At 61.9% G+C, this 25,269-nt stretch overlaps 3 protein-coding genes across 13 annotated transcripts in view; 1 reads left to right on the top strand and 2 right to left on the bottom strand.

Annotated features, from left to right (window-relative positions):
- Window positions 1-22,025, top strand: part of GRIN1 (glutamate ionotropic receptor NMDA type subunit 1) — a 29,793-nt gene extending 7,768 nt beyond the window's left edge. Inside the window, exons 4-21 of one of the 11 annotated variants that reach the window (XR_004443694.1) lie at window positions 1,845-1,907; window positions 2,705-2,805; window positions 9,820-9,941; window positions 10,015-10,189; window positions 11,648-11,792; window positions 11,890-11,973; window positions 14,326-14,467; window positions 14,559-14,686; window positions 15,214-15,378; window positions 15,450-15,568; window positions 15,679-15,791; window positions 15,866-16,014; window positions 16,121-16,278; window positions 16,438-16,599; window positions 16,825-16,934; window positions 17,021-17,166; window positions 17,434-18,564; window positions 20,679-20,895. Coding sequence is in view for 9 of the 11 variants with exons in the window: in XM_033238422.1 (XP_033094313.1) it covers window positions 1,845-1,907; window positions 2,705-2,805; window positions 9,820-9,941; window positions 10,015-10,189; window positions 11,648-11,792; window positions 11,890-11,973; window positions 14,326-14,467; window positions 14,559-14,686; window positions 15,214-15,378; window positions 15,450-15,568; window positions 15,679-15,791; window positions 15,866-16,014; window positions 16,121-16,278; window positions 16,438-16,599; window positions 16,825-16,934; window positions 17,021-17,166; window positions 18,454-18,564; window positions 20,679-20,795 (2,310 nt within the window). In the remaining 2 variants the exon portion in view is untranslated. Of the gene's footprint in view, window positions 1-1,844; window positions 1,908-2,704; window positions 2,806-9,819; window positions 9,942-10,014; window positions 10,190-11,647; window positions 11,793-11,889; window positions 11,974-14,325; window positions 14,468-14,558; window positions 14,687-15,213; window positions 15,379-15,449; window positions 15,569-15,678; window positions 15,792-15,865; window positions 16,015-16,120; window positions 16,279-16,437; window positions 16,600-16,824; window positions 16,935-17,020; window positions 18,565-20,678 lie in introns of those variants that run through there. The other 10 variants (XM_033238422.1, XM_033238423.1, XM_033238429.1 and 7 more) reach the window with 10 other exon arrangements.
- LRRC26 (leucine rich repeat containing 26) lies at window positions 22,021-23,531 on the bottom strand. Its single transcript, XM_033238437.1, has 2 exons — window positions 22,537-23,531; window positions 22,021-22,451 (listed from the first exon to the last, which is right to left on the bottom strand). Exons 1-2 carry the CDS (start codon window positions 23,213-23,215, stop codon window positions 22,117-22,119), a joined length of 1,014 nt encoding a protein of 337 aa, XP_033094328.1. The 5' UTR covers window positions 23,216-23,531; the 3' UTR covers window positions 22,021-22,116.
- Window positions 23,532-24,025: 494 nt separating this feature from the next.
- On the bottom strand, window positions 24,026-25,254 carry TMEM210 (transmembrane protein 210). Its single transcript, XM_033238438.1, has 4 exons — window positions 25,111-25,254; window positions 24,814-24,949; window positions 24,586-24,615; window positions 24,026-24,341 (listed from the first exon to the last, which is right to left on the bottom strand). Exons 1-4 carry the CDS (start codon window positions 25,196-25,198, stop codon window positions 24,152-24,154), a joined length of 444 nt encoding a protein of 147 aa, XP_033094329.1. The 5' UTR covers window positions 25,199-25,254; the 3' UTR covers window positions 24,026-24,151.
- Window positions 25,255-25,269: the final 15 nt, after the last annotated feature.

Here is a 25,269-nt window from a genome sequence, read left to right as displayed (position 1 = left end):
CCGGGCTCGGGACTCGTCACCCTTCCCACCCACCCTGTCCTGAGTTCCCAACAGTCTCCCTCTGGGCAAGGTCTCCCCTGTACATGGCCCCCACATACCGCCCCTGCAGTCCTGTCCCATCCCGGCTGGGCCCATTCTCTGTCCTCCCCCGCGTGGCCTCCCCTGAAGCTCTGCACCTCACAGCTCAGCAAAGCCCCATCCACAGACACCTGCCCCCCAGCCGGGATCGCCCCTGTGGGCTCCACTCCCCTCCTTGCCCCACCACAGGTCTCCCTCTGCACTCCTCATCAAGACCAATTAGCCACCTGGTTCTAGGACACACTGACCCCGAACACAGCCAGGCGTCCACTCTGGTAGAGAGATCAGAGCTGGGATTTGAGGGGGTCCAAGCGACCCCTGCCCCCTTCCTTACCACTCCCATTTGCAGTCTGGGGCAGAGCTGGTGCTTGGCTGCAGGACCCCCAGAGCCCTGGGTGCTCAGCACCTAGGCCGGCTCCTGGTCAAGCAGTGGGAGGAGGCCCAGGCTGAGGAGGGCCAGACCTACGGGTGGCTGGGAGCATGTTTCGTGTCAGAGCTGGCTTCATCGAACTTAGGGCCAACCTGGCACCCCCAAAGCACCACAGGCCCCGGGAGGGACCAGAGGGCACGGGTCGGGGGTAAAGCCAGGAGCAGACCAGAGGGTCCTGGAAGTCCTGTCCTGGGGGTTCTGCTGAGTCTTGGGGGGGAGGGGCATGAGCACCGAGGGCCTCACCCAAGACAGTGCCCCTCACCCCAGTGCCCGACAGGCCGCTCACCTTCTGGCGTGCCCACCCACGGCCACGGACTCCCATCACACATTCACCCCGCACACCCAACCGTTTACTTTCACTCATAGGTGCACGCACACATTTCCATCACACTCCACACCTCTGGCCACAGGCTTAGGCCACGCTTGCCTCCATGCAGCTCCAGCGCCACACACACACCTGGACACATGCACAGGTGCGCTCCTCACACACCTGGACACGCGCTCAGGTGCACTCCTCACACACACACCTGGACATGCGCTCAGGTGCACTCTTCACATACACACCTGGACACGCGCACAGGTGCGCTCCTCACGTGCATGCTCATCCTCACTTGCGCCGGCCAGCACACACACAGACATGCACACACGCACATGCACACACACATGTACACACACATGCACACATGCACACGCACACACACAAAGGCGTGCTCAGACCATCTGACCCTTCCGCAACCTTCACAGGCTTTTGCAGACTAACCCTCCCATTCAGGCACCCACAGGCGCATGCCACCCCTGCAGGTGCACATATGCTCACACACCCTCTTGGGCACATATGCCAGCCGATGGGCATGGGCACCCCAGTTAGTGAGGACACCTCGGTCTCTTGAGAGGCAGAGGGAGGCCAAGGAGAGGGAGGGGGAGGGACATGGGGACAGGCCCCGGGGGGCTGCTCACCTCCCACTCAGGACTGACACGGGTTGGAGTGGGCACTGCTGGGGCCACACAGCAGGTGCATGCAGGGTGGGGGTGGTAGGTGGGGCTCTCTCCGAATGGTGGACGCGGACAGGGCCTCCCTTTCTCCTGAGAGCAACCGTTTCCAAGAGCACAGCTTCGTGGCGGGGAGCCTCCATGGCCCCGCCCCCACGACCCTCACCCCCCCAGCTCCGCCCCAGCCCCCAGCCCCGCCCCGGGCCTCGGTGTTTGCGAGCTCCAGGTAGGAGCCCGTCTGCAGATGTGCCGAGGAGGTGGTGTGATTGCTTTAGCGCCGTCATTTTCAACCGTTTATAATCTTCTTCTGTGTCTGCATATTTTCTCTGTGCACATTATTCATCAGAGTAAAAAAAGGAACTATGAAAACCTCGACCAACTGTCCTATGACAACAAGCGCGGACCCAAGGTATATATGCATGGACGTGCACGCCACCCACGGCTAGGGAGCCCTGGCCTCGGCGCCTCGGCCACTAGGGCCACTATCTGGCCCAGCCGCCGAGCCGCAGGCCCAAGCAATGAGGAGAGGCAGCCGGCAGCAGGCAGGAGAGGGCAGGCAGGAGAGGGCAGGCGTGGCGGCGTGGGTGCCTGAGGCCCACCCGCCGTGACCCTAGCCTGCACCCTCGAGGCAGGCGCGGCTGCAGGAGGAGCTGCTCTCTGGGAAGTGCATGCGAATCTCCGGGACCCCCAGGGTTTCCTCGTGGAACCCGGGAGGGAGCCCGCCCGCCTGGCCACCCACTTGCCGGGGCTGGGCTGCTCCTGCAGGGGCCTGCGGAATCAGACCTCAGAGGACCTCCCATGGTTTTGGAAAAGTCAGCCCCATCTCTTTTCCTGGTTGCATTCCAAAACTCTTCTCTGTTTCCCGTCCGCTGCACGCCTCCTGAGTCTGGGTCCACTTCAGCTTGCATGCTCAGTGCAAAGATGAGGACAGGAGTGAGGTGGAGAGAGAGACCCAGAGAGAGAGCAGAGAGAGCACAGAGCGAGCACAGGTGAGCGCGCAGGCTGAAGACAGGACAGGACCGGAGAGGCTAGGCCAGGCCAGGCGAGGACTGAGGAAGGCAGGCAGAGGCGCAGGTGGCAGGCGCAGACCATGGCAGCCCTAGCTAAGCTGCCTCGGGGTTCCCAGCGGCTCCAGCCCGACTCTCACCCCTGAGGTGCTATGTCCCCTGCCCCAGCTGCCTGCTAACATTCTTGTTCACACCGCAGGCAGAGAAGGTGCTGCAGTTTGACCCAGGGACCAAGAACGTGACGGCCCTGCTGATGGAGGCAAAAGAGCTGGAGGCCCGAGTCATCATCCTTTCTGCCAGGTGAGGCTGGGCAGGGCCCTACACACTGCACACAGGGTGGTACCTGGCCTAGCACCTGCCATCTGAGCCAGAGCTGGGACATTCTTGGGCACAGTGACCTTCAGCTTCCAAAACACCTTCACCAAGGACAGCCACACCCCACCGCTCCCACGCCCACACTCCTATCGGCACGGCTGATGTCACACCCTCCATCTGTGCCTCCCTCCCTGGGCCCTTCCCCAGTCCACAGTCACATACTGCCTCTGCCCTGAGCTGGGCTGTGGGACAGGGAGATGGAGGAGACCCTGCCCTTGGGAATCTCCGCAACTCAAGGGGGCAAACCTGTGCAAACAAGGCCCAGGGCTGGGGCCAGGGACGAGGCCCAGGGAAGTGATGTGCAGATGTGCCAGGCGAAAAGGCCCATGGCAGGGAGAGGGCCAGACTTCCCAACTGAAGGATTGCAACAACTGGAGCAGCAGCTTAAGGGGAAATCAGTTAGGTACCCGGGAAATCAGCCTGCTCTGGACAGGGTCCGGTGCCACAGAGCAACCTCGGGAGGAGCCCACTGTAAAAAGTTCCCTATTTGCAAATGGCTAGGTTCTCCTGGGAAGGGAAAGGCTGAGTGACTGGGAATAGGAAAAGCAAGAGCAGGGAAGGGCAGGGTGAGTAGCCTTGCCCCATGGGACAGCCAAAACCCCACTGTCCCTGATCTAAAAGCTCTGCTAGGCTCCAACAGAGTGGAGCAAAACAGCATCGAAACGCCCAGAGGAACACAGCCCAGCCCTCCAGCCCTGCATATGGGAAAGAGCCAGCGACACTCTCAGTCCCAGGGCAGGCCACCATTTCCATGGGTCCGTCAAACGAACCTCTGGCACCGAGACAGGTGCAGCCCCCTCACCAGGGCAGAGCGCAGGGTGGGGCCAGCCAGGGCTCCTCGGGCTAGAAGGCAGGAATCTCCCTAGCCCAAGGCAGGGTTGTTGCTTAGAGCTGCCTACGGGGCCTCACCTGCTTCTCCTGCAGCTGCTATAAAAAGGCACTAATCATCCCCCATTACGCCCCCCGCACTCGGCTTTAGGCTCATAGGTCTCTTGTACACTCTACTCATCCAACTGTGGGCCCCAGGGAGGGTTGGCCTGGCTTTAGGAAAAAAGATTTTTAAAGATTTGACCAGGCAAGGTACGCGTATGCACTGGTCCCGAGGAAGGAATGCCCCGCCCAGAAAAAAGCCCCGCCCAGGGAAAGCCCCGCCCAGAAAGAAGTCCCGTCTAGAGAAAGCCCTGCCCAGAAAAAAGAACTGCCCAGGAAAGCCCAGCCCAGAAAAAAGCCCCGCCCAGGGAAAGCCCCGCCCAGAAAAAGGACCAGCCCAGGGAAAGCCCCACCCAGAAAAAAGCCCCGCCCAGGGAAAGCCCCGCCCAGAAAAGAAGCCCTGCCCAGGGAAAAACTCCGCCCCAAAGAAAGCCCCGCCCAGGGAAAGCTCCGCCCAGAAAAAAGACCAACCCAGGAAAAGCCCAGCCCAGAAGAAAGCCCTGCCAAGGGGAAGCCCCGCCCAGGGAAAGCTCCGCCCAGATAAAGCCCCACCCAGAAAAAGCCCTACCCAGGGAAGGCCCTACCCAGGAAAGCCCCACCCAGGGAAGGCCCCGCCCAGGGAAAGCTCCTCCCAGAAACGTCCCACCCAGGGAAAGCCGCTACCAGAAAGAGCCCCGCCCAGAAAAAGCACCACCCAGGGAAAGCCCCGCCCAGAAAAACCCCCTCTGAGAAAAAGTCCAGCCCAGCAAAAGCCCAGCCAGAGTCTCAGAAGTTAATTTTCTTTTTCCGTTGTTTTGAGAGGGAGTGTTGCTCTGTCCTCCAGGCTGCAATGCAGTAGCACAATCTCAGCTCACTGCAATCTCTGCCTCTCGGATTCAAGCGATTCTCCTGCCTCAGCCTCTCAAGTAGCTGAGACTACAGACACACGCCACCACACCGGGCTAATTTTCGTATTTTTAGTAGAGACGGGGTTTCACCATATTGGCCAGACTTGTCTCGAACTTGTGGCCTCTTTTTTTTTTTTTTTTCAAACGGAGCCTCATTCTGTCACCCAGGTTGGAGTGCACTGGCTGGATCTCGGCTCATTGCAAGCTCCACCTCCTGGGTTCATGCCATTCTCCTGCCTCAGCCTCCCAAGTAGCTGGGACTACAGGCACCTGCCCCCACGCCCGGCTACTTTTTTGTATTTAGAGTAGAGACGGGGTTTTCAACGTGTCAGCCAGGATGGTCTCCATCTCCTGACCTTGTGATCCGCCCGCCTCGGCCTCCCAAAGTGCTGGGATTACAGGCAGGAGCCACCGTGCCTGGCCACTTGTGGCCTCTTCTCTTATTTTCTGGATTGTTTACACTTCCCTCACTCATCACAGAGCTGAAGAGAGATTCTGCGGCTGTGATGGGATAAAAGGATGGATAGGCAGGTGAACAAATGAACAGACAGCTGGCTGGGAAGTGGAAGATTTCTTCATCCCAGATGGGGCAACTCAAGGAGTCGATTACCCTAAAACACACCTGTTCCACTGTCAGGCACTTTTGCAATAGACAAGTTCACATCAAGCTAGACCTGCCTGATCCCTACATTCTAACTGGAGTGACCAACAGGACATGGGAGAGAAAACCACATACAAAACCAATCCAGACAACCCTGCCATGCCCAGGTCCCCAGAGAGAAGGGAGGGGGCATTTTCTCCACTGTTTTCTGTCAGCCAATGAGCCCCTGAGCCATGCACTGCAGTCCCACAGGTTGACCCCGTGTTGCCAGCCTCAGGTTAAGGTCATGTTTCCAGACATGGCCCTAAGAAAAAGGCCAGCCCAGGGAAAGGGACATGGTCAGGGCAGACAGGTGCATGCACACAGGAACCATGTGCATGCCACACATCCATGCACATGAGCACACTCCACACACCACCTGTGTATGCACATACCATACACACGTGCACAAATGCATGTACACACAGTATAGTCATACCACACATACAGCTGTACCCACACATGCAGAATCATGGACAGGTCATACACAACACATATGCAGGTACCCACATGCCATATACACACCACATGTACCATGCATACACCATACACACATGTGCACAAATGCATGTACACACCATCACACCACTCATACATCTCTACCCACACATGCAGAATCATGTACAGGTCACACACAACACATACACATGTTCACACATGCCATATACACACTACATGTACACACATGCACCATGCATACACCATATACACATGTGCACAAATGTATGTACACACACTATAGTCACACCATGCATACATCTCTACCCACACATGCAGAATTGTGTACAGGTCATACACAACACATATGCATGTATGCACATGCTATATACACACCACATGCACTATGCATACACCATACACACACGTGCACAAATGTATGTACACACCATAGTCACACCACACATACATCTCTACCCACACATGCACCATCATGTACAGGTCATACACAACACATACACATGTGCACACATGCCATATACACATCACATGCACCATGCATACACCATACACACATGTGCACAAATGCATGTACATACACCGTCGCACCACTCATACATCTCTACCCACACATGCAGAATCATGTACAGGTCATACACAACACATATGCATGTGCACACATGCCACATACACACCACATGTGTACACACATGCACAATGCATACACCATACACACGTGCATATACACATACAGGTACAGGCACACACACCACCATATACACCACATACAAAGACACACACTGATATATGCACACCTACATACATGTACCCACAGCACACATGCACATACATCACAACACACATGTGCAGCACACACACCATGTGCACACCCATACACCCATGCTACATACATGCCATACCCCACACATATGCATACACTGACCACAGCACACATCAACCACACACCCACCAACATACCTTTCTCTTTTTTTTGGAGGGGACAGAGTCTTGCTCTGTTGCCCATGCTGGAGTACAGTGGCATGATCTCAGCTCACTGCAACCTCTGCTTCCTGGGGTTCAAGTGATTCTCCTTCTTCAGCCTCCTGAGTACAGGGATCACAGGCGTACGCCACTGTGCCTGGCTAATTCTTGTATTTTTATTAGAGATGGGGTTTCACCATGTTGGCCAGGCTGGTCGTGAACTCCTGACATCAGGTGATCCGCCTGCCTCAGCCTCCCAAAGTGCTGGCATTACAGGCATGAGCCACCGCCCGTGGCCTTTTTTTTTTTTTTTTTTTTTGTGAAGCAGAGTCTTGCTCTGTCACCCAGGCTGGAGTACAGTGGCACAATCTTGGCTCACTGCAACTTCGGCCTCCTAGGTTCAAGTGATTTTCGTGCCTCAGCCTCCTGAGCAGCTGGAATTACAGGTGCAGACCACCATGCCCAGCTAAGTTTTGTATTTTTAGTAGAGACAGGGTTTCGCCATGTTGGCCAGGCTGGTCTCGAACTCCTGGCCTCAAGTCATCCACCCACCTCGGCCTCCCAAAGGACTGAGATGACAGGCATCAGCCACTGCCCCCAGCTCCAACATACTTTTTTTTTTTTAGATGGTGTCTCACTCTGTCACCCAGGCTGGAGTGCAGTGGCGCGATCTTGGCTCACTGCAACCTCCACCTCCCAGGTTCAAACAATTCTCCTGCCGCAGCCTCCTGAGTAGCTGGGATTACAGGCATGCACCACCACCCCGGCTGATTTTTTTGTATTTTTTGTAGAGACAGGGGTTTCTCCATGTTGGTCAGGCTGGTCTCAAACTCCTGACCTCAGGCGATCCACCCACCAAAGTGCTGGGATTACAGGCATGAGTTACTGTGCCCAGCCTCCAACATACTTCTTGAATCCATGCAATGGCTCTGGACTGTCAGGGCTGGAAAGGACTCTCCTCTCACGTGCTGAGCTCCTTAGAATGGAGGCCAAAGTCCCACAGCAGAGGCCAACCGGCCCACCCAGCATGCCCATCTCCCAGGAGTGCAGAGAAGCAAGTCCTGGGGCAGCAGCAGGCACAGGCCTTCTTGACCCCAGACCTTCAACCTGTCACCTTTTGGCTCCTCCTTAGTGAAGGGTGTTGAGGGTGTTTTGCAGAGAGACATGACGCCAATCTTAATTTTTGACCAATTTTCCACAGCATGCAGATAATTTGTTTCCAAAACTTTTCATTTTCCTGAAGTTGTGTGGATTGGTATCAGCTATTTCTATAAAATGATCAGATGAGTTTTGATGGACAGATCAGACTTTTGTTTACAACTGTTTTTCTCCTAATCATTCCACCACATCACGTGTCATAGACCCGAATTGTGTCAACAAGACGGGCTTGTTCGTCAGGCCCTGGTGGGCACTTTGATAGCGGGCACGCTGCTCCATGATACGCATGGTGTTGGGTCTTGCTGGACAAACTGTGTTGTGTTCAGTGTGCAGAGCCTCTGCTAGATGCTCTCATTTGGGGCACTGGGCCAGTGCTACTGGCAGCACCTCTGTTTTGTGTTGCTGACATCCAATAGCATCGTCATGTAGAGCAAACACTAAAGGTCTGCATTTCTTTTTTTTTTTTTTTTTTTTTTTTTTTTGAGGCGGAGTCTCGCTCTGTCGCCCGACTGGAGTGCAGTGGCCGGATCTCAGCTCACTGCAAGCTCCACCTCCTGGGTTTACGCCATTCTCCTGTCTCAGCCTCCCGAGTAGCTGGGACTACAGGCGCCCGCCACTCGCCCGGCTAGTTTTTGTATTTTTAGTAGAGACGGGGTTTCACCGTGTTAGCCAGGATGGTCTCGATCTCCTGACCTCGTGATCCGCCCGTCTCGGCCTCCCAAAGTGCTGGGATTACAGGCTTGAGCCACCGCGCCCGGCCAAGGTCTGCATTTCTTCGTGAGCTTATTCTCGAGAAAATTGGGGGCAGACCCTCCTCAGGGAGGGGAGGGCCACCTTGGTTTCCAGAGTCAAGCATTGTGAAATTTACCCAACACTCAGGCAATCCACCCAACCCTGCTGCCCATGCCTGGAGAAGCAAAGTATCAGGGGTAGTCCAGGCCCACCTGGAGCCAGGACAGGCCCTGCAGAGAAAGGTCTGACAGATGGTGGTGAGGGAAGACCCCCAAAGGCTTCTACAGTCCCACCAGGCCCCCAGGTCCTTGTCATAACCAGAGTGGCCCCAGCCCCAGAGGACCAGGTCCCCTGCTCCACTGTCGACAGGGGCCCGCCTGCAAGGACACCAGCAGAGCTCAAGACCGCACATGCCTGCAAGGTGAGGCCTGCCTGGGCTCTGTCCTCCTGCAGGCCCCAGGCCTGGGTGACTGGGCGAAGGCAGCTGCTTGTGCAGAGCCCAGGGGAAGCCGCCTCTTATCTCTGGCCGTCCTCAGGACGCTGGATCCCACCAGCATCTCACCAACCTGGAGAGCCCCCCAACCCCTCATTTCACATGTTTGAACATAGAGGACCAGAGGGGTGTGGCTTGTCTAGGAGGTCTTAGGAGCTTGGGTCCTGACTCTGCCATTTACCAACTCTTGTGTGTCCAGTGTGCCTCCGCTTCCCCTCGGGACACAGAGATATTGTGAAAGTTAAATAAGATAATCCACGTAAAACACTTCAAGCAGTGCCTGGTATCTGGCCAGCAAGGGATCAAAGGTGATCCATTACCTTCCTGGATCCCCATCAGGGCCTTCTGAGGTGGAGGGAAGGGCATGCTGGGGGCACAGGTGCAGGCCACAAGTAGGAAGTCAGTTCTATAAACCAGGTATCTAACCCCATCCCTGCTCCCGCAAGGTAAGGACCAGCATCTAACTCCATCCCTGCTCCCCCCAAGGTAAGGGCCAGCAACGGAGTCCTGGGAGGCTCCTGGGTTTTGGGCAGCAGCCCCTCTGCGGGGTCTGCAGGCTTCGATCTAGGAGGGGCTGGGGGCTGGGCAGGTCCCTGCTCCAGAGAAGGAGGACCTGGGCTTGTGGAGCGCCGCGGTGCGAGTGCTGGAGTCCTGGCCCGTCACCCCCGTCTGCCCCACAGCGAGGACGACGCTGCCACTGTGTACCGTGCAGCCGCGATGCTGAACATGACGGGCTCCGGGTACGTGTGGCTGGTCGGGGAGCGCGAGATCTCGGGGAACGCCCTGCGCTACGCCCCGGACGGTGAGTGCTGGGCCTTGGCGGGGTCCCCGAACGGGGAGGCCCCCACGGGCTCTGAGTCGCATGCTCGCCCCAGGCATCCTCGGGCTGCAGCTCATCAACGGTAAGAACGAGTCGGCCCACATCAGCGACGCCGTGGGCGTGGTGGCCCAGGCCGTGCACGAGCTCCTCGAGAAGGAGAACATCACCGACCCGCCGCGGGGCTGCGTGGGCAACACCAACATCTGGAAGACCGGGCCGCTCTTCAAGAGGTGGGCGGGGCCTCCCCCGAGCTGGGCGGGGCTGCTCTTGGGGCGGTGGGCGGGGTCACTCTCCAGAGCTGGGCGGGGCCGTTCTCAGGACTAGGAGAGGTCCCTCTTGGGGAGGTGGGCGGGGCCGCTTTGGGGGAGGTGGGCGGGGCCACTCTCCCGAGCTGGGTATGGCCGCTCTCAGCACTGGGCGCCCGGGGCCGCTCTTAGGGAACTGGGGGAGCGCTCCTCAAGCGGTGGGTGCGGGCACTCTGGGGGGGAGTGGGCGGGGTCGCTTCCAGGAAGTGGATGGCGCCGCTCTCAGGGGTATTGCAGTGGAGCCTGCTGCCAACATCCTCTGGACACTGTTACTTCTCTCCTCTCCCCCCACACCCCCAGCACCACCACATCTAATGGCACAATCATCTGCCCTCTTCTCAACACCGACACCAGTACCGGGACTGTCACTGGAGTGGGGACTGGCTCCACTGCTCCCGCCCCTACTTTCCACACTACAGTCCACCCTGAAAGAGCACCCCTCTCCCTGTGTGGCTGGCAGCCTTTGGGAGGAGTCTCTTGATGCAGATGGGGACTGAAAGCTGCCAGGGACCCAGGAGGCCAGACAAGGAGCCCAAGAACAGCACACAAACCTTAGAGAGCCAGGGCTGGCCTAGGCCCAGAGACCCAAGTGAACATTTGCAGTGTGGCAGCAGTTAGCTCACAGCACGCCTGGACACCATGCCATGCCAGCTCACCCCCAGATCCCCAAGCATTGAGTAGCATGTGCAGAGCCACCATCCACAATGCCCACATAAGTGCAGATGTAGGCAGCACGTGTGCACACACATGCACACACATACACAGAACCATGTGTGCACACAGACTCAGGTACATGACACACACGTGACACAGACACACGCATGGGGTGCACCCCACTTAGGGATCATGTGTGCACACAGGTTCACTGATGTGGCCCGATGGGTACAATGCACATGCGCACACACAGCCAGACAGGACAGCCTGGTGGTTAGAGCCAATTCAACCTCTCCCCCACTGGCTGGCAAGAGGGCAGGCATCCTTCTGGGCTTCTGCCTCCCTCTCTGTAAGACAGGATGGCTGTGAGGACAACGTCCTAACCCACGGAAAGCCCTTGAAGCAGGGTCTGGCACCCAGAAACCACTCAGCTGTCATGAGTCACACTGTCCATCTGGTGCAGGCAGACACCACGGTGTCCAGGGGCTGGCATCTGCTGATCTTTCCATTCTTGGGACTGGGACAAGGGAAAAGCCCGAGCTGCGCAGCAGGCAGGAGAAGGAGCAGGGAGAAGGAGCAGGGGGAAGGAGCAGGGGGAAGGAGCAGGGGGAAGGAGCAGGAAGAAGGAGCAGGGGGAAGGAGCAGGGGGAAGGAGCAGGGGGAAGGAACAGGGGAAGGAGCAGGAGAAGGAGCACCTCTGAGAAGCCTCAGCTATGCTTCCTACCCTAGAGTGCTGATGTCCTCCAAGTATGCGGACGGGGTGACTGGTCGTGTGGAGTTCAATGAGGATGGGGACCGGAAGTTCGCCAACTACAGCATCATGAACCTGCAGAACCGCAAGCTGGTGCAAGTGGGCATCTACAACGGCACCCACGTAGGTGGGGGTCATGAGGGGGTGGGGGCTGGGGCCTTAGGGTCCTGGGGCCAAGACCCCTGCGTGGCCACCCTCCATCTCATACTCCCACCCCCAGGTCATCCCTAATGACAGGAAGATCATCTGGCCAGGCGGAGAGACAGAGAAGCCTCGAGGGTACCAGATGTCCACCAGACTGAAGGTGGGGGCCCCGCAGACCTCCCTCAGTGTCCTGACCCCAGACAGCCCATCCACCCCCTCTGGCCTGAAGGAGGGGGGTGCGAGATCAATGAAAGCCACTAAAGGAAGTGGGGGTGGGGCCTGCTGCCCCTGGACACCGTCCAGCACACCTGGCACAGCACAGGAAGCAGAGAGAGCAGGAGGAAGGAGAGGAAGCTGCCCCCATCCCACAGGAGCTCTCTAGTGCCCCTCTTGACCCAGCCCTACTTAAGTCTGGGGCAGTTAGTTGTCTGATAGGACCCTGCTGGGGAAGAGCAGATGGGAGACGGCAGGCCGACCTCAGCTTCAGCACTCGCTGTCCCCAGTCCTGGTCCTCCATACTCCTCATCCCTCCTCCAGCCTTCATGGCCTCCTGATGGTACCAGGTCAAACTGTCCTCTTCCACCATGTGGGACAGCCCTTCCTGACTCCCCTGGGCCTCTGAGAACCCCTGCCCTGGCTGGCTTCCTCCTCCAGAGCATCTTTCCCTTGGCTCCCTACTCCAGGGTGCTCTCCTGGCCGTTCCTCCCCGGGCAGAGCCACACCATCCCCACTCCACACACACTCCAGTCCCAGTAGCACCACAGACTGCCAAAGGCAAGGACCTCACAGGCAACATGCCCACCAACCTTCTCTTGGTCATTCCAGGCCCTCAAATGTCTCTTGCCTCTGTCTGCTTTCTGAGCCCACCCCTGAAGCCTGGTGCCAGCCCCTGCAGCCTCTCACTCAGGCTCCCTCCCCTGCTCTGCACCAGCCCCTGCAGCCTCTCACCCAGACTCCCTCCCCTGCTCTGCAGATAGGGTGGGTTTTCCAGTACCAGTGTGGGTTTCATTGCAGCCCAGACACTTCACATTGAAAAGTCTGAAAGCAGCTGTCAAACGCTAATGGCCAAAAGGCCCCATCTAGGCTGTGAGATGCAGATGGCTTTTTACAAGTTTGTTTCTGGTCTCACTAATTTTTCTAAAGTACTAGCATATATATTACCTGTATAACAGGAAAACATAATGAAAGTTTTATAAGGCAAATCAGGCCAGGCACGATGGCTCACGCCTGTAATCCTAGCACTTTGGGAGGCCAAGGCAGGCGGATCATGAGGTCAAGAGATCGAGACCATTCTGGCCAACATGGTGAAACCCTGTCTCTACTAAAAGTACAAAGATTAGCTGGGCGTGGTGGCGCTCATCTGTAGTCCCAGCTACTTGGGAGACTGAGGCAGGAGAATTGCTTGAACCCGGGAGGCACCGGTTGCAGTGAGCAGAGATAGTGCCACTGCACTCCAGCCTGGCTACAGAGCAAGACTCCATCTCATAAAAAAAAACAAAAAAAGAAAAAAAGGAAAAGAAAATCAACTTCTTCAATGGCTCCTAATCCCCCTGGGGATAAAAGACAAAATGCTGCCTGGTGGCTGAGATTGGGCCTGCACCGCTCTCAGGCTCACCCTCCCTAGGACATGCTGGGAGGGTGCCTCTTCCACCACCCCCACGCCTCCCTGCCTTTGCAGTTCTGGACTGCAGGCTCTGCTCCACCTGCCCTCGGGCACCTGCTTGATCCCTGCCCACTCTGAGGGCTCAGCTCTGATATCATCCCCCCTCAGAGTTCTGGCAGTGCATTATGCTCCATTCCAGCCCTCTGTGCCCCAGATCCCTTCCCTACCCCCAGGCCATGGTCCCCTGAAGGACAGACAGGAGGGCGAGCCCAAGCAGGAGTGTGGGTTGAAGAGGCCACGGAGCGGTGGAGCTTGTCCAGTCGGGCAAGAGGAAGGAGCCAGAGACCTATGCTCAAAGCCTGAAGGCTGCGGGGCTGTGGGCCAGGACAGTCAGGGCACCGGGATGAAGGGAGGCACAGGTGGGTGCCTCCTCGGGTCCCAGGTCCTGTGTAGGCGCAGGGTCGGCTTCGTGGATGTGCCCTTGTCCTCGTGGCACAGCAGGGTGGGAGTCAGCCTGCAGGCTGGGCGGTTTCTCACCCCGGGAAGATGCCTGGCATACAGGGGACATCAGCGGCTCCTCTGCTGGAGGTAATCATGTCTAAGCCAAGATTAGAGGAAAAGTGGCCAAGAGAAGGGTCTAGCGTCACAGCAGTCTTTTCTGATCCCCCAGCCCCCATCCCCGGGGGCTGCAGGCAGATGATGCTGACGGTGGGTGTGGAAGATGTGTCCTGAACACCTGGGCTCCTGAAGAAGCTCCAAAGGGGGGCAGTGGCCGGTGGCGCAGGGCGGGGGAAGAATGGGCGTCGGGGATTAAGAGGGGCGCCAGGGGAGGCTGGGAACTGAGAAGACACTGCCGCCCTGGTCAGCCTTAGGTCGGTGGTCCAGGCTGGGTCTCCCCTTCCCCCCCAGATTGTGACGATCCACCAGGAGCCTTTCGTGTACGTCAAGCCCACGCTGAGTGATGGGACATGCAAGGAGGAGTTCACAGTCAACGGCGACCCAGTCAAGAAGGTGATCTGCACCGGGCCCAACGACACGTCTCCGGGCAGCCGTGAGTGCGCGGGGCAGGGCGTGGGGCGCGGGACAGGGCGCGGGGCGCGGGGCGGTCTGGAGCCCAGCAGTTACCTCCCGCACCTACTCAGCCCGCCACACGGTGCCTCAGTGTTGCTACGGCTTTTGCATCGACCTGCTCATCAAGCTGGCACGGACCATGAACTTCACCTATGAGGTGCACCTGGTGGCAGATGGCAAGTTCGGCACACAGGAGCGGGTAGGCTGGACGGCAGGGGTGGGGACCAGCGTGAGAGGGGCCTGCAGGCAGGGGGTCAGAGTGGGTGGGGCATGGAGTAGGTGGGGCCTGCAGACGGTGGGGGGGGTCCTGGGGTGGGTGGGGCATGGAGTGAGCGGAGCCTGCGGGCTGGGTCCTGGGGTGGGTATAGCATGGGGTGGGCATAGCATGGGGTGGGCGGGGCCTGAGGGCTGGGGTGGGGCCTGGCGTGGGAGGGGCCTGAAGTGGGGTTGGAGTGGGCGGGGCATGGAGTGGGCGGGGCCTGCAGGCGGGGGTCCTGAAGTGGGCGGGATGTGGAGTGGGCGGGGCCTGCTGGCGGTGGTGGAGCCCGCCCGGCGTGGGAGGGGCCTGCTAGCCAGGGCGGGGCTGGAGTGGGGTGGGGCCTGTGAGCTGGGTAGGGTCTGGGGGAGAAGACCCCCGGGTGCTCTAGGGCAGCTTCAGTCCGGGGTACCTGTGGCGGGAGCTGGGTGGACGCTGCCTGCATCCCCGCCGGCTCTGTCGCCTTGCAGGTGAACAACAGCAACAAGAAGGAGTGGAATGGGATGATGGGCGAGCTGCTCAGCGGGCAGGCAGACATGATCGTGGCGCCGCTAACCATCAACAACGAGCGCGCGCAGTACATCGAGTTTTCCAAGCCCTTCAAGTACCAGGGCCTGACTATTCTGGTCAAGAAGGTGGGCAGGGGCCGGATGGCGGGGGCGTCCCTGGAGGGCCCGGGCAGCACTGACCTCGCGTCCCCCCGCAGGAAATCCCCCGGAGCACGCTGGACTCGTTCATGCAGCCGTTCCAGAGCACACTGTGGCTGCTGGTGGGGCTGTCGGTGCACGTGGTGGCCGTGATGCTGTACCTGCTGGACCGCTTCAGGTGAGCGCGACCCGGGGCTCAGACACCTCCATGGGGGGGCGGGGCCGGCGAGGGGCGGGGCAGGGCCGCCTCTCCCGCCCTCTCTCCCGCCCGCCCTCTGCGCCCCGCAGCCCCTTCGGCCGGTTCAAGGTGAACAGCGAGGAGGAGGAGGAGGACGCACTGACCCTGTCCTCGGCCATGTGGTTCTCCTGGGGCGTCCTGCTCAACTCCGGCATCGGGGAAGGTAAGGCCCCGCCCGGCCCGCCTGGCCCTGCCCCGGCCCTCTAGGGTCTGACACAGCCCCCCGCCCGCCCACAGGCGCCCCCAGAAGCTTCTCGGCGCGTATCCTGGGCATGGTGTGGGCCGGCTTTGCCATGATTATCGTGGCCTCCTACACCGCCAACCTGGCGGCCTTCCTGGTGCTGGACCGGCCGGAGGAGCGCATCACTGGCATCAACGACCCTCGGGTGAGGCCTGGCCGGGCTGGGGGAGGGAACGCGAGGTGAGCTGGGGTCGGCCTCGGGTAGGGGCCTGGGGAGCCGCCGCCGCGAGCCCTGCCCTCCGACCCTGCAGCTGAGGAACCCCTCGGACAAGTTTATCTACGCCACGGTGAAGCAGAGCTCGGTGGACATCTACTTCCGGCGCCAGGTGGAGCTGAGCACCATGTACCGGCATATGGAGAAGCACAACTACGAGAGTGCAGCGGAGGCCATCCAGGCCGTGAGAGACAAGTGAGGCGCGGGCGGCCACCCTGGCGGGGCGGGGCGGGACAAGTGCGGGCCGCGTCCGCCGGGCAGGAGAGCGTCCGGGCCAGGCACCCCGGAGGGCGCGGGCGTGGGTCTTCCAGGCTGGCAGGACCAAGGCCCCCGTGACCCCGCCTCTGCCGGCAGCAAGCTGCATGCCTTCATCTGGGACTCGGCGGTGCTGGAGTTCGAGGCCTCGCAGAAGTGCGACCTGGTGACGACTGGAGAGCTGTTCTTCCGCTCGGGCTTCGGCATAGGCATGCGCAAAGACAGCCCCTGGAAGCAGAACGTCTCCCTGTCTATCCTCAAGTAAGTGTCCGTGCGCCCGCGTCCCTCCACCGCTCCTCTCCGCCAGAGGTGGACGCCCTCGCCAGTGCCAGACCACTCCGAGGCCACCACACATTTTCCACCCAGGCCAGGCGCTGGCTGCCCCCTCCACCCCGCAGGCCCCGCCCCGCCCCGGCCCCGCCCCCAGCTTGCCCCTTCACGTCCTGGGCCCCGACCCACTGCAGGCTCACTTGTTCCCACCCCCAGGTCCCATGAGAATGGCTTCATGGAAGACCTGGACAAGACATGGGTTCGGTATCAGGAATGTGACTCGCGCAGCAACGCCCCTGCGACCCTTACTTTTGAGAACATGGCAGGTGCGGCTCCCCTGACACTCGGGTGGGTTCTCCGTGGGCTGCGGCCTCTCTGGCCAGCAACTGAGGCTCTGGGTCCCGGCACACAGGGGTCTTCATGCTGGTAGCGGGGGGCATCGTTGCCGGGATCTTCCTGATTTTCATTGAGATTGCCTACAAGCGGCACAAGGATGCTCGCCGGAAGCAGATGCAGCTGGCCTTTGCAGCAGTGAACGTGTGGAGGAAGAACCTGCAGGTAGGGCAGGCCATCCTCCGAGGCCTGGTGCCCAGGGCCCGGCCTGGCCACGGCCCTCCTCCATCCCCGAAGGCCGTGGCACTGGCTCTGGCTCCGGTAGGCAGGACTGGAGCTAGGAGCCATGGCCAGGGGCAGTGGTGAGTGCTCCAAGGGCACGGGGGCAGCACTGGTGGGGGGCTGCCTGCAGGTGGCTGCCCACTGCAAAGCCGGGGCCGAGGGAGGCCACGCACCCTGCTCCAAGCCTCCGCCTGGCCCCTCTGTCTCCAGAGTCGCCCGCCGGTACCCATTCCATAGGAAGGCAATCAGGCAGGGTAAGACAGGGGCCCGCCTGTGTATGGCACGTGAGTCCAAGATGCATTTTGCCCTCCGCCGACCCAAGCCCCCTTGACACCCTTCGGAGATACCCCCCCCTCGCTTTCCTGCTATGTCCTTGTGCTCCGTGACTCTAATCCGAATTGGGCCAGGCCGGGTCCTGGCTGGTGCCCAGGTCGTATCCATGAGAATTTGCCACCAGCAAGGGCAGCCACGACCCACCTGGGACAGGGTGGGCAGTGGGCCTGTACAGGCCTAAGGGCTCGTGGCCCGCGGTCGAGTTCCGGTTCACTCCGTCTCTTCTCTTTCTCTGGGTGCCGTCCTGGAGCCTGTGTCCTGAGATGAAGCCCACAGTGTGGCCAGGGCTGTTGGGGGATGGGGGTTGCTGGAGGCTCCACACCTCTCATCCGCCCGCTCTTGCTCTTGGCCCCACAGGTCCCCTGGGGACCTGGCCGCTGCCACCACTGGCGGGCACAGGCCACCTGGCCATCAGACCTGAGGCCAGAGTCCCGGGAGCTGCCTCTGTCACTCCAATTCCACCTCGACACCTGCCTCCAGCCCTCGGCCCCTTCCTGAATCTTGGTGTGTGCCCCTTGGGGGTCAGTGGCCTCCATGCAGACAGCTGGCGTGGCCTGAGGGGCAACTCCTCCAGTCCTCAGAGGACTCCTCCTCCTCGGGACGCCTGTAAGCCAGGGCCACCCAGGAGCCAGGGAGCCAGGCGGACCTCCCCGGACGAGCCAGCCGAGAGCCCCCAAGCCCAGCCCCAGCACGAGCAAGGTCAGGCCCGAGACCCTGGGCAGGAGAAGAGGCCACCCTCGAACATCTGCTGTCAGCCCGTCTGTCCAGCACAGGAAGGCAGGCAGGAGCGAGGGCCCAAGTGGCCGGCCAGGCTGGGCAGCGGCCCATCCAGGAGCAGGCGAGGGCAGGTGTGGCCACCACCCTAGCCATCTAATCACTTATACATATTCATTTTAGGATAGAAAGAGTGGTAGAGCAGAGCCTGACCCTAAAAAGAAAGCCACATTTAGGGCTATCACCTCCACCCTGGCTTCCAGCTTCAAGAGGCGTAGGTCCTCCAAAGACACGGTAAGGGGGAGAGCACCCCAGTCCCGCGTCCGACTCCACCTGCCCTGCCCTGCGTGTGTCTCCCGCCCCATCACCCCGCCCCGGACCCTGGGCTCCTGTGGCCCACTCTGCCCCTGTCTCCCTGCGGCAGCCGCTCTGCCCAGGCCGCCCATGCTGCTCTCTCTCACTCTCTGGACCTTTCTCCCCGGTCCTCCTGGGTCCTCGGCTTTCCCCGTGTGTCTCCGTTAGTCTGCCCGCCCACCTCCCCTGCCATGACCCACACACCATCTTGAAGCCTGTCATCTCGTTGGTCAGTCAGTCAGCCACACCACCTCTCGGGGCCAGGTCTGGAGCCCTGGGAGCCCAGCGTGGCCCCATCCTGGACTCCTCAGCTGCTGGGAGGCCACACCACTTCTCTGTTATGTCCCCGTTTCTCTCGCCTCTCCCAGAGGGGCCCGCCGCCCTCACTTTGCCCCTGCGACGGCCCTGGAGGGGGTGGTTGTGATGTCCCATCCCGTCCGTCTGTCTGGCCACTGGCCCCGCCCCCCAGACACCTGTCTTACCTGTCTCACCAGAGCCATGCGTGTTGCATCTTCATGTGGTCTCTGTGTGGGCCGGGGGCTGGGGGCCGGGCCTGGGTCCATCTGGGTGGACGGCTGGGGCCTGGAGTTGGAACTGGCCCTGGCCACAGGGGACTGTCAGGCAGGGAGTGGGGTGGGACCAAAAGGGGTGGCTCCCACCCCAGGCTGTGCAGGGGCCCTGCAGGAGGTGTGGCGGCAGCTCCCAGAGGGTCTGAGAATGGGTAGGGGCGGCCCCACAAGCCCTGGCCTGCAGAGCCCAGGACAACACTGAGGTTCCAGACAGGGAGGCCTCTGGCAGGGAAATGAGCACCCACCTCAGTTCCTCACCCCAGCAACCCCACAGGGCCCACCCCAGAGCCAGGCCTTCTGCCCTTGGGAGCCCAGAATCCCCCTACCTCCTGCTCAGGGCAGCTTGTGGCTGTAGCGGATATGCACACTCGGACCAGAGGCCCCCAAAGCGAACCCAGCCTTGCTAGAGGCACGCTAGGCCCAGGCACCATGGTGGGGAGAGGCTGCCCAGAGAGGTAGCAGAGACCTCAGCCCAGTGGCCACCCTGCAGTCCAGGGTCCAGTCTGGTCCACAGGAAGCCCCCAGCCCATAAGCAGCATCACCACAAAGATGCTTATGCCCCGGGGAAGAAGTGCGATTTGCAGCCACCCGCCCCTCAATGCACCGGAAGCGGGGCAGACCTCCAGGGCACAGACAGGACTTGGCATCAAGCAAGCCAAATCCCGAAATGAAGCCACCAGGGTGCCCCAAGAGGGACCCATAAGGCCTGGCTGCTCAGCTTCCTGGGGAAGGGACTTGGCATGCAGGATGGGTGGACAGTGAGAGCCTGTAGGCCTGGGGTACACTGGAGGCTCAAGGAACAGGTGAAGCACCATTCCCGGAGCCACCCCTGCTGCGGAGAGCAGGCAGAGCCGATGTTGCAAAGTCTGAGCCCGGAGTCCCGCAGGGAACAGGGAGGGGGAATAGCGCAGGGACTGTGGGCTGGGCAGGCTGGGGAAGAAGGGGTGTCCAGGCAGACAGGAGAAACAATGATTTGGGGCAGGCAGCCATGAGGGGCAAGCACAAATGTTGTGCAGGTGATGGGTCACTTTCAGAGGGTGACACTGGGTCCCAGGGCCCTGCCTGGAGCGGGGACAGGTGCAGCTCAGAGACCCTCATGGTGCCCTTCCGGGGACATGTTCCCAGCGGAACCCTCACCCAAGCTCCCTGGGCACCAGGGACCATCCTCTGGGGCCAGTTCTGGCATCACATGGCATCTGGGGCTGGCCCCGCCCTGCAAGGCTGAACTATGGGGGGCACTGCCAGCTGGGGGTCTGGGCATGGGAGGGCAGCCCAGCTCCCACCTGGTCTCTGGGGCTGTGAGCTTGTTCAGAGGGAGGCCTGGGTGGGGGGCTCCTTTGGGCAGGGTGGGGTCAGTCCGGCTGCGGAGATCCCCTGCCCCTGTCCTGTGGCCGGTCCGGGCCAGGGCGGCACTGGGTGCTGAGGGCTGGGGTCCCTGGCGGCCGGCGGGGCCAGCGGGTATTGATTGTTGGTTCTTATTTATAGAGCACCGGGGGTGGACGCGGCGCTTTGCAAAACCAAAAAGACACAGTGCTGCCGCGACGCGCTATTGAGAGGGAGGAGGGCCAGCTGCAGCTGTGTTCCCGTCATAGGGAGAGCTGAGACTCCCCGCCCGCCCTCCTCTGCCCCCTCCCCCGCAGACAGACAGACAGACGGACGGGACAGCGGCCCGGCCCACGCAGAGCCCCGGAGCACCACGGGGTCGGGGGAGGAGCACCCCCAGCCTCCCCCAGGCTGCGCCTGCCCGCCCGCCGGTTGGCCGGCTGGCCGGTCCACCCCGTCCCGGCCCCGCGCGTGCCCCCAGCGTGGGGCTAACGGGCGCCTTGTCTGTGTATTTCTATTTTGCAGCAGTACCATCCCACTGATATCACGGGCCCGCTCAACCTCTCAGATCCCTCGGTCAGCACCGTGGTGTGAGGCCCCCGGAGGCGCCCACCTGCCCAGTTAGCCCGGCCAAGGACACTGATGGGTCCTGCTGCTCGGGAAGGCCTGAGGGAAGCCCACCCGCCCCAGAGACTGCCCACCCTGGGCCTCCCGTCCGTCCGCCCGCCCGCCCCGCTGCCTGGCGGGCAGCCCCTGCTGGACCAAGGTGCGGACCGGAGCGGCTGAGGACGGGGCAGAGCTGAGTCGGCTGGGCAGGGCCGCAGGGCGCTCCGGCAGAGGCAGGGCCCTGGGGTCTCTGGAGCAGTGGGGAGCGGGGGCTAACTGGCCTCAGGCGGAGGGGCTTGGAGCAGAGACGGCAGCCCCATCCTTCCCGCGCCACAGTGGGGCCCATGGCCCCAGCTGGCTGGGTCGCCCTTCCTCGGGCGCCTGCGCTCCTCTGCAGCCTGAGCTCCACCCTCCCCTCTTCTTGCGGCACCGCCCACCACACCCCGTCTGCCCCTTGACCCCACACGCCGGGGCTGGCCCTGCCCTCCCCCATGGCCGTCCCTGACTTCCCAGCTGGCAGCGCCTCCCAGAGGCGCTCGGGCTCCCGCCGCCTCGGGCCGCCTCCTCCAGACTCGAGAGGGCTGAGCCCCTCCTCTCCTCGTCCGGCCTGCAGCCCAGAACGGGCCTTCCCGGACGCTGGCTCGGGACTGTCTTCAACCCCGCCCTGCACCTTGGGCAAGGGAGAGTGCCACCCGCCCGCCCCCGCCCTCACTCCGGGTGCGTGACCGGCCCGCCACCTTGTACAGGACCAGCACTCCCAGGGCCCGAGCGCGTGCCTTCCCCGTGCGGCCCGTGCGCAGCCGCGCTCTGCCCCTCCGCCCCCAGGGTGCAGGCGCACATCGCCCACCCCCCACCTCCCGGTGTATGCAGTGGTGATGCCTAAAGGAATGTCACGCAGTTTTCGGTCTGTGTCGCTTGTTGACGCCGGCAGAAAGTGTAAAGGGAGGGCAAAGGCATGGGGGAAGCTTCGAGCGCTCCAGGCTGCCGTGGTCGCTCAGGCTTGGGCGGCGGCGGCGGGGCTCCCCGGGTCCGCAGGCGAGGCAGAGCCGTGGGGGTCGGGATCCGGGTTCAGGTCCGGCGGTCTTGGCGGGCGGAGGGTGGCTGTGCGGCGGCGGCGGCGGCGGCGCGCACGGCAGGCGGTGAGCCCGGAGCCCAACACCAGGCAGGCGGCCAGGCTGACGAGGAAGGAGGCCGGCCCGAGCGCGTAGACCACAGCCAGGTCCCGCAGGGCGAGCGGCTGCGCGCAATGGCTAAACGCGGCGTCGGAAAAGGCAGTCAGGGGGCTGAGCGTCAGGCGTCCCGGCCACACGCAGAGCAGCGTCTCCGTCTCTGTAGGACACAGACAAGGGCGCGGCATCAGGCGGCAGCGGCCGCACCGCCCTGCAGACCCCAACCCGCGTTCCTAACAGCTCACCTGACGCGGGCAGCGGGTGCCTGCGCAGCCAGGCGCAGAGCGGGCGCAGTGCGCACCCGCAGCCCCAGGGGTTGCCGCGCAGGTGCAGCGCGTCTAGGGCGGGCAGGCGGCCCAGCAGCCCCGGCGCGAGTGCCGCCAGCTCGTTGTCCTGCAGGCTGAGTGAGCGCAGCAGCGGGAGCGCGCCTAGCGCCGCGGGCTCCAGGCTCACCAGTCGGTTGCCGGCCAGTGAGAGATTGCGCAGCGCGCGCAGCGGCGCGAAGGTCCCTGGTGCCAGCGCTTCCAGCTGGTTGGCGCTCAGGTCCAGCAGCTGCAGCGCGCCCAGACCCCAGAAGGCTCGCACGTGCACCGAGTGCAGCCCGTTCTCGCGCAGGTCCAGGCGCTGTAGCCCGCCAGCTCCCGCGAAGGCACCGGGCGGCAGCGCGCGGACGCGGTTGTGGTCCAGCAGCAGCGCGCGCAGGCGCAGGCTCAGGCCTGCGGGCACGGCGGAGAGCGAGAGTGCCGAGCAGCTGGCTAGGCCGCCCGGCACGCACGTGCACACCTCAGGGCAGTCCGGGGCGCCCGCGGACCCCGAGGGCGAGGGCGAGGCCGTGGCCGACACCTGGGCCCAGACAGGCCAAGGCGACAGCAGCAGCAGCAGCAGCAGCGGCGGCCGAGGCCGCGACCAGGAAGGGCTCCGCATGGGGGCAGCCCCAGCACCCGCGGTGAGAGGCCTGCTGCCTGCGCGTCCCCGGAGCGCGTCGTCCACGGAGCCCGTTCCTGCGGCGCCTGCACAAATATTAACTCTGGCCCCACCGCAGGCAGTTCCTGTCCCACGGCTGGATCCACGCTTGGGGCGGAGGCAAGGCAAACAGCCAACGCCCGGCACCACCAGCCACCTGTCCCGGAGCTCCAGACTACTTTTGGCTTAGCGCCGGCCACAGCGCTATCAAGACCACCTCGCCCCTCCTTGTCCACCACCCGGCGCCCGCCGAGCCCTGAGCAGCAGGACACCGCCCACCTGCACCCACCCAGCTCACGGCTGCGACAGCCTCCCGCACGCAATGCAACCCAGAGGTCCTACTCTTCACCCGTCTCGACCCCACCCAGGCTCAGCAAAGTGATGCCAACGTGCACATGCAGAGTGGCCCCCACGCAGGGATGGTCCCGTTCCCATGGTGGATGGGGCCTGGGTTGGAGACAGGCCTTGGGATGGAGGGAGATAGCACACCCCAGGCAGGAGAGGCGTGCCTGCCCCACCCCTCCCCCCAGGACTCTCCTGGACCGTCAGAAAAACAGACCAGTGCAGTGGGGCAGGGGTGTCAGCCCAAGTCCTCCTGTTAAACCCAGCGCCCTTCGGAGTTGCCAGTTTCAGGTCCTGTTCTAGGGGCTTTCCAAAGAACAGGAGCCGGGCTGACCAGCTGTGGTAGAGAAGGTGGAAACATTATGGGTTTGGTTTCCTGCCCTGGGGCAGAGGAACAGGGGAACCTGGTGTGGGGCCTGGGCGCCCTGCTTTGATGAGACCCATATGCGTGTGCACCCCCCGTGATACAGCCTTGAGGGGTGTGAGAGCCTGCAGGGAGGACAGTGCACAACCACTAAATACACTTTAATTCCCCTCCCCCAGCTGCCCTCAGCCCTACTCAGGTGGTAGAGGCGGGGGTGGTGGTGGCTCCTCTGGAGAAGCCTCCATGGGAATGGCCACAAGGCTCTGATCCTCTAGTGGTGGCATCATGGAGACCTCCAGGTCAGCATCCATTAGCTGGGACTCCACATATACCGGGTGCAGGTCCATGCGATTTTCCTGGACCCCAAAATTCTCCACCAACCTGCATGACAGGGGCCAGGTCAGCACAAGCTGGTGAAGTCCTGATCCTCCAGGGCAGGCCAGTGTCTGGGACAGCGCAGTCCCACCAAGGGCCTCCCCTGGGACAGCACCCCTCCTCCTCCAGGGACTCTCTTGGGATCGCTTCCCGTGCCAAGGGCCTCCCCTAAGACAGCACGCCCCGCCCCAGGACCTCCCTTGAGACAACGCACCCCCCCGCCCCCCGCAAGGGCCTCCCTGGTGCTCACCTGTTGTCCACTCGTCTCGGGCATGTTTCACTAAGGGGATGAAGGCCGACATGAGTCCTGGAACAGTGTTGGGCCCCTGAACCTCCCCCAACACACGCCTAGGAAACACCATTCCTACCCCAGGTGACAGCCCACCCAGGGGGTAAAGGCCCCGCTTGCAAGACCGAGGGCCCAGGGCAGGCAGCCTGGCCTCACTCCCATCCACTCCCGGCCCCGGGGTTCACGCACCCCTTAGCCCGCAAGACACCAACTGCCACGATGACAAGGGCACAGAAGCAGCTGGCACTGACGCCCGCCAGCACCACAAGGAGGGCGATGAGGGCCTCCTGGCTGAGGCCAAGGCTGCATTCACAGTAGGTTCCAGCTGCAGAGACAGGGCCACATAGCCACGGGGCCGGTCACCTGCCTGTGGAGGGCCCCCAGGTCTGCCCCTGCCCTGGTGGCCACCAGGACACCAGAGCTCCCGCCTTGCCTGGGAAAGGGGAGCCCTGGCTGGGAGCGGGGTGCGGGGGCAGGAGGAGGCACCTGCAGCAGGGATGAGCAGAAGAGACAGACATGTGAGGCCCACGGGGCCGCCACGCAGGCAGGACGCAGGCTGGGGACCAGGGGCCATGTCCAGCCCTGGCCCCACTGCACACCTCTGACGGAACTATTGGAAGGCGCTGACTTCACAGTGGGACTGTG

The sequence above is a fragment of the Trachypithecus francoisi genome, unplaced genomic scaffold, assembly GCF_009764315.1.
Source record: "Trachypithecus francoisi isolate TF-2019V2 unplaced genomic scaffold, Tfra_2.0 Lachesis_group16, whole genome shotgun sequence".
NCBI classification, from domain to species: domain Eukaryota; kingdom Metazoa; phylum Chordata; class Mammalia; order Primates; family Cercopithecidae; genus Trachypithecus; species Trachypithecus francoisi.
This window is presented reverse-complemented; position numbering and strand designations above follow the sequence as displayed.

Bases quoted from the DNA above. Each gene is read 5' to 3' on its own strand.
- LRRC26 (XM_033238437.1), bottom strand. From the start codon at position 23,215: ATGCGGAGCCCTTCCTGGTCGCGGCCTCGGCCGCCGCTGCTGCTGCTG. The intron at 22,452-22,536 runs GTGAGCTGTTAG...TGTGTCCTACAG, and splicing joins GCACCCGCTGCCCGCGTCAG to AGACGGAGACGCTGCTCTGC.
- TMEM210 (XM_033238438.1), bottom strand. From the start codon at position 25,198: ATGGCCCCTGGTCCCCAGCCTGCGTCCTGCCTGCGTGGCGGCCCCGTG. The intron at 24,950-25,110 runs GTGCCTCCTCCT...CTGTCTCTGCAG, and splicing joins TCTGCTCATCCCTGCTGCAG to CTGGAACCTACTGTGAATGC. The intron at 24,616-24,813 runs GTGCGTGAACCC...TCATCCCCTTAG, and splicing joins GGTGTCTTGCGGGCTAAGGG to TGAAACATGCCCGAGACGAG.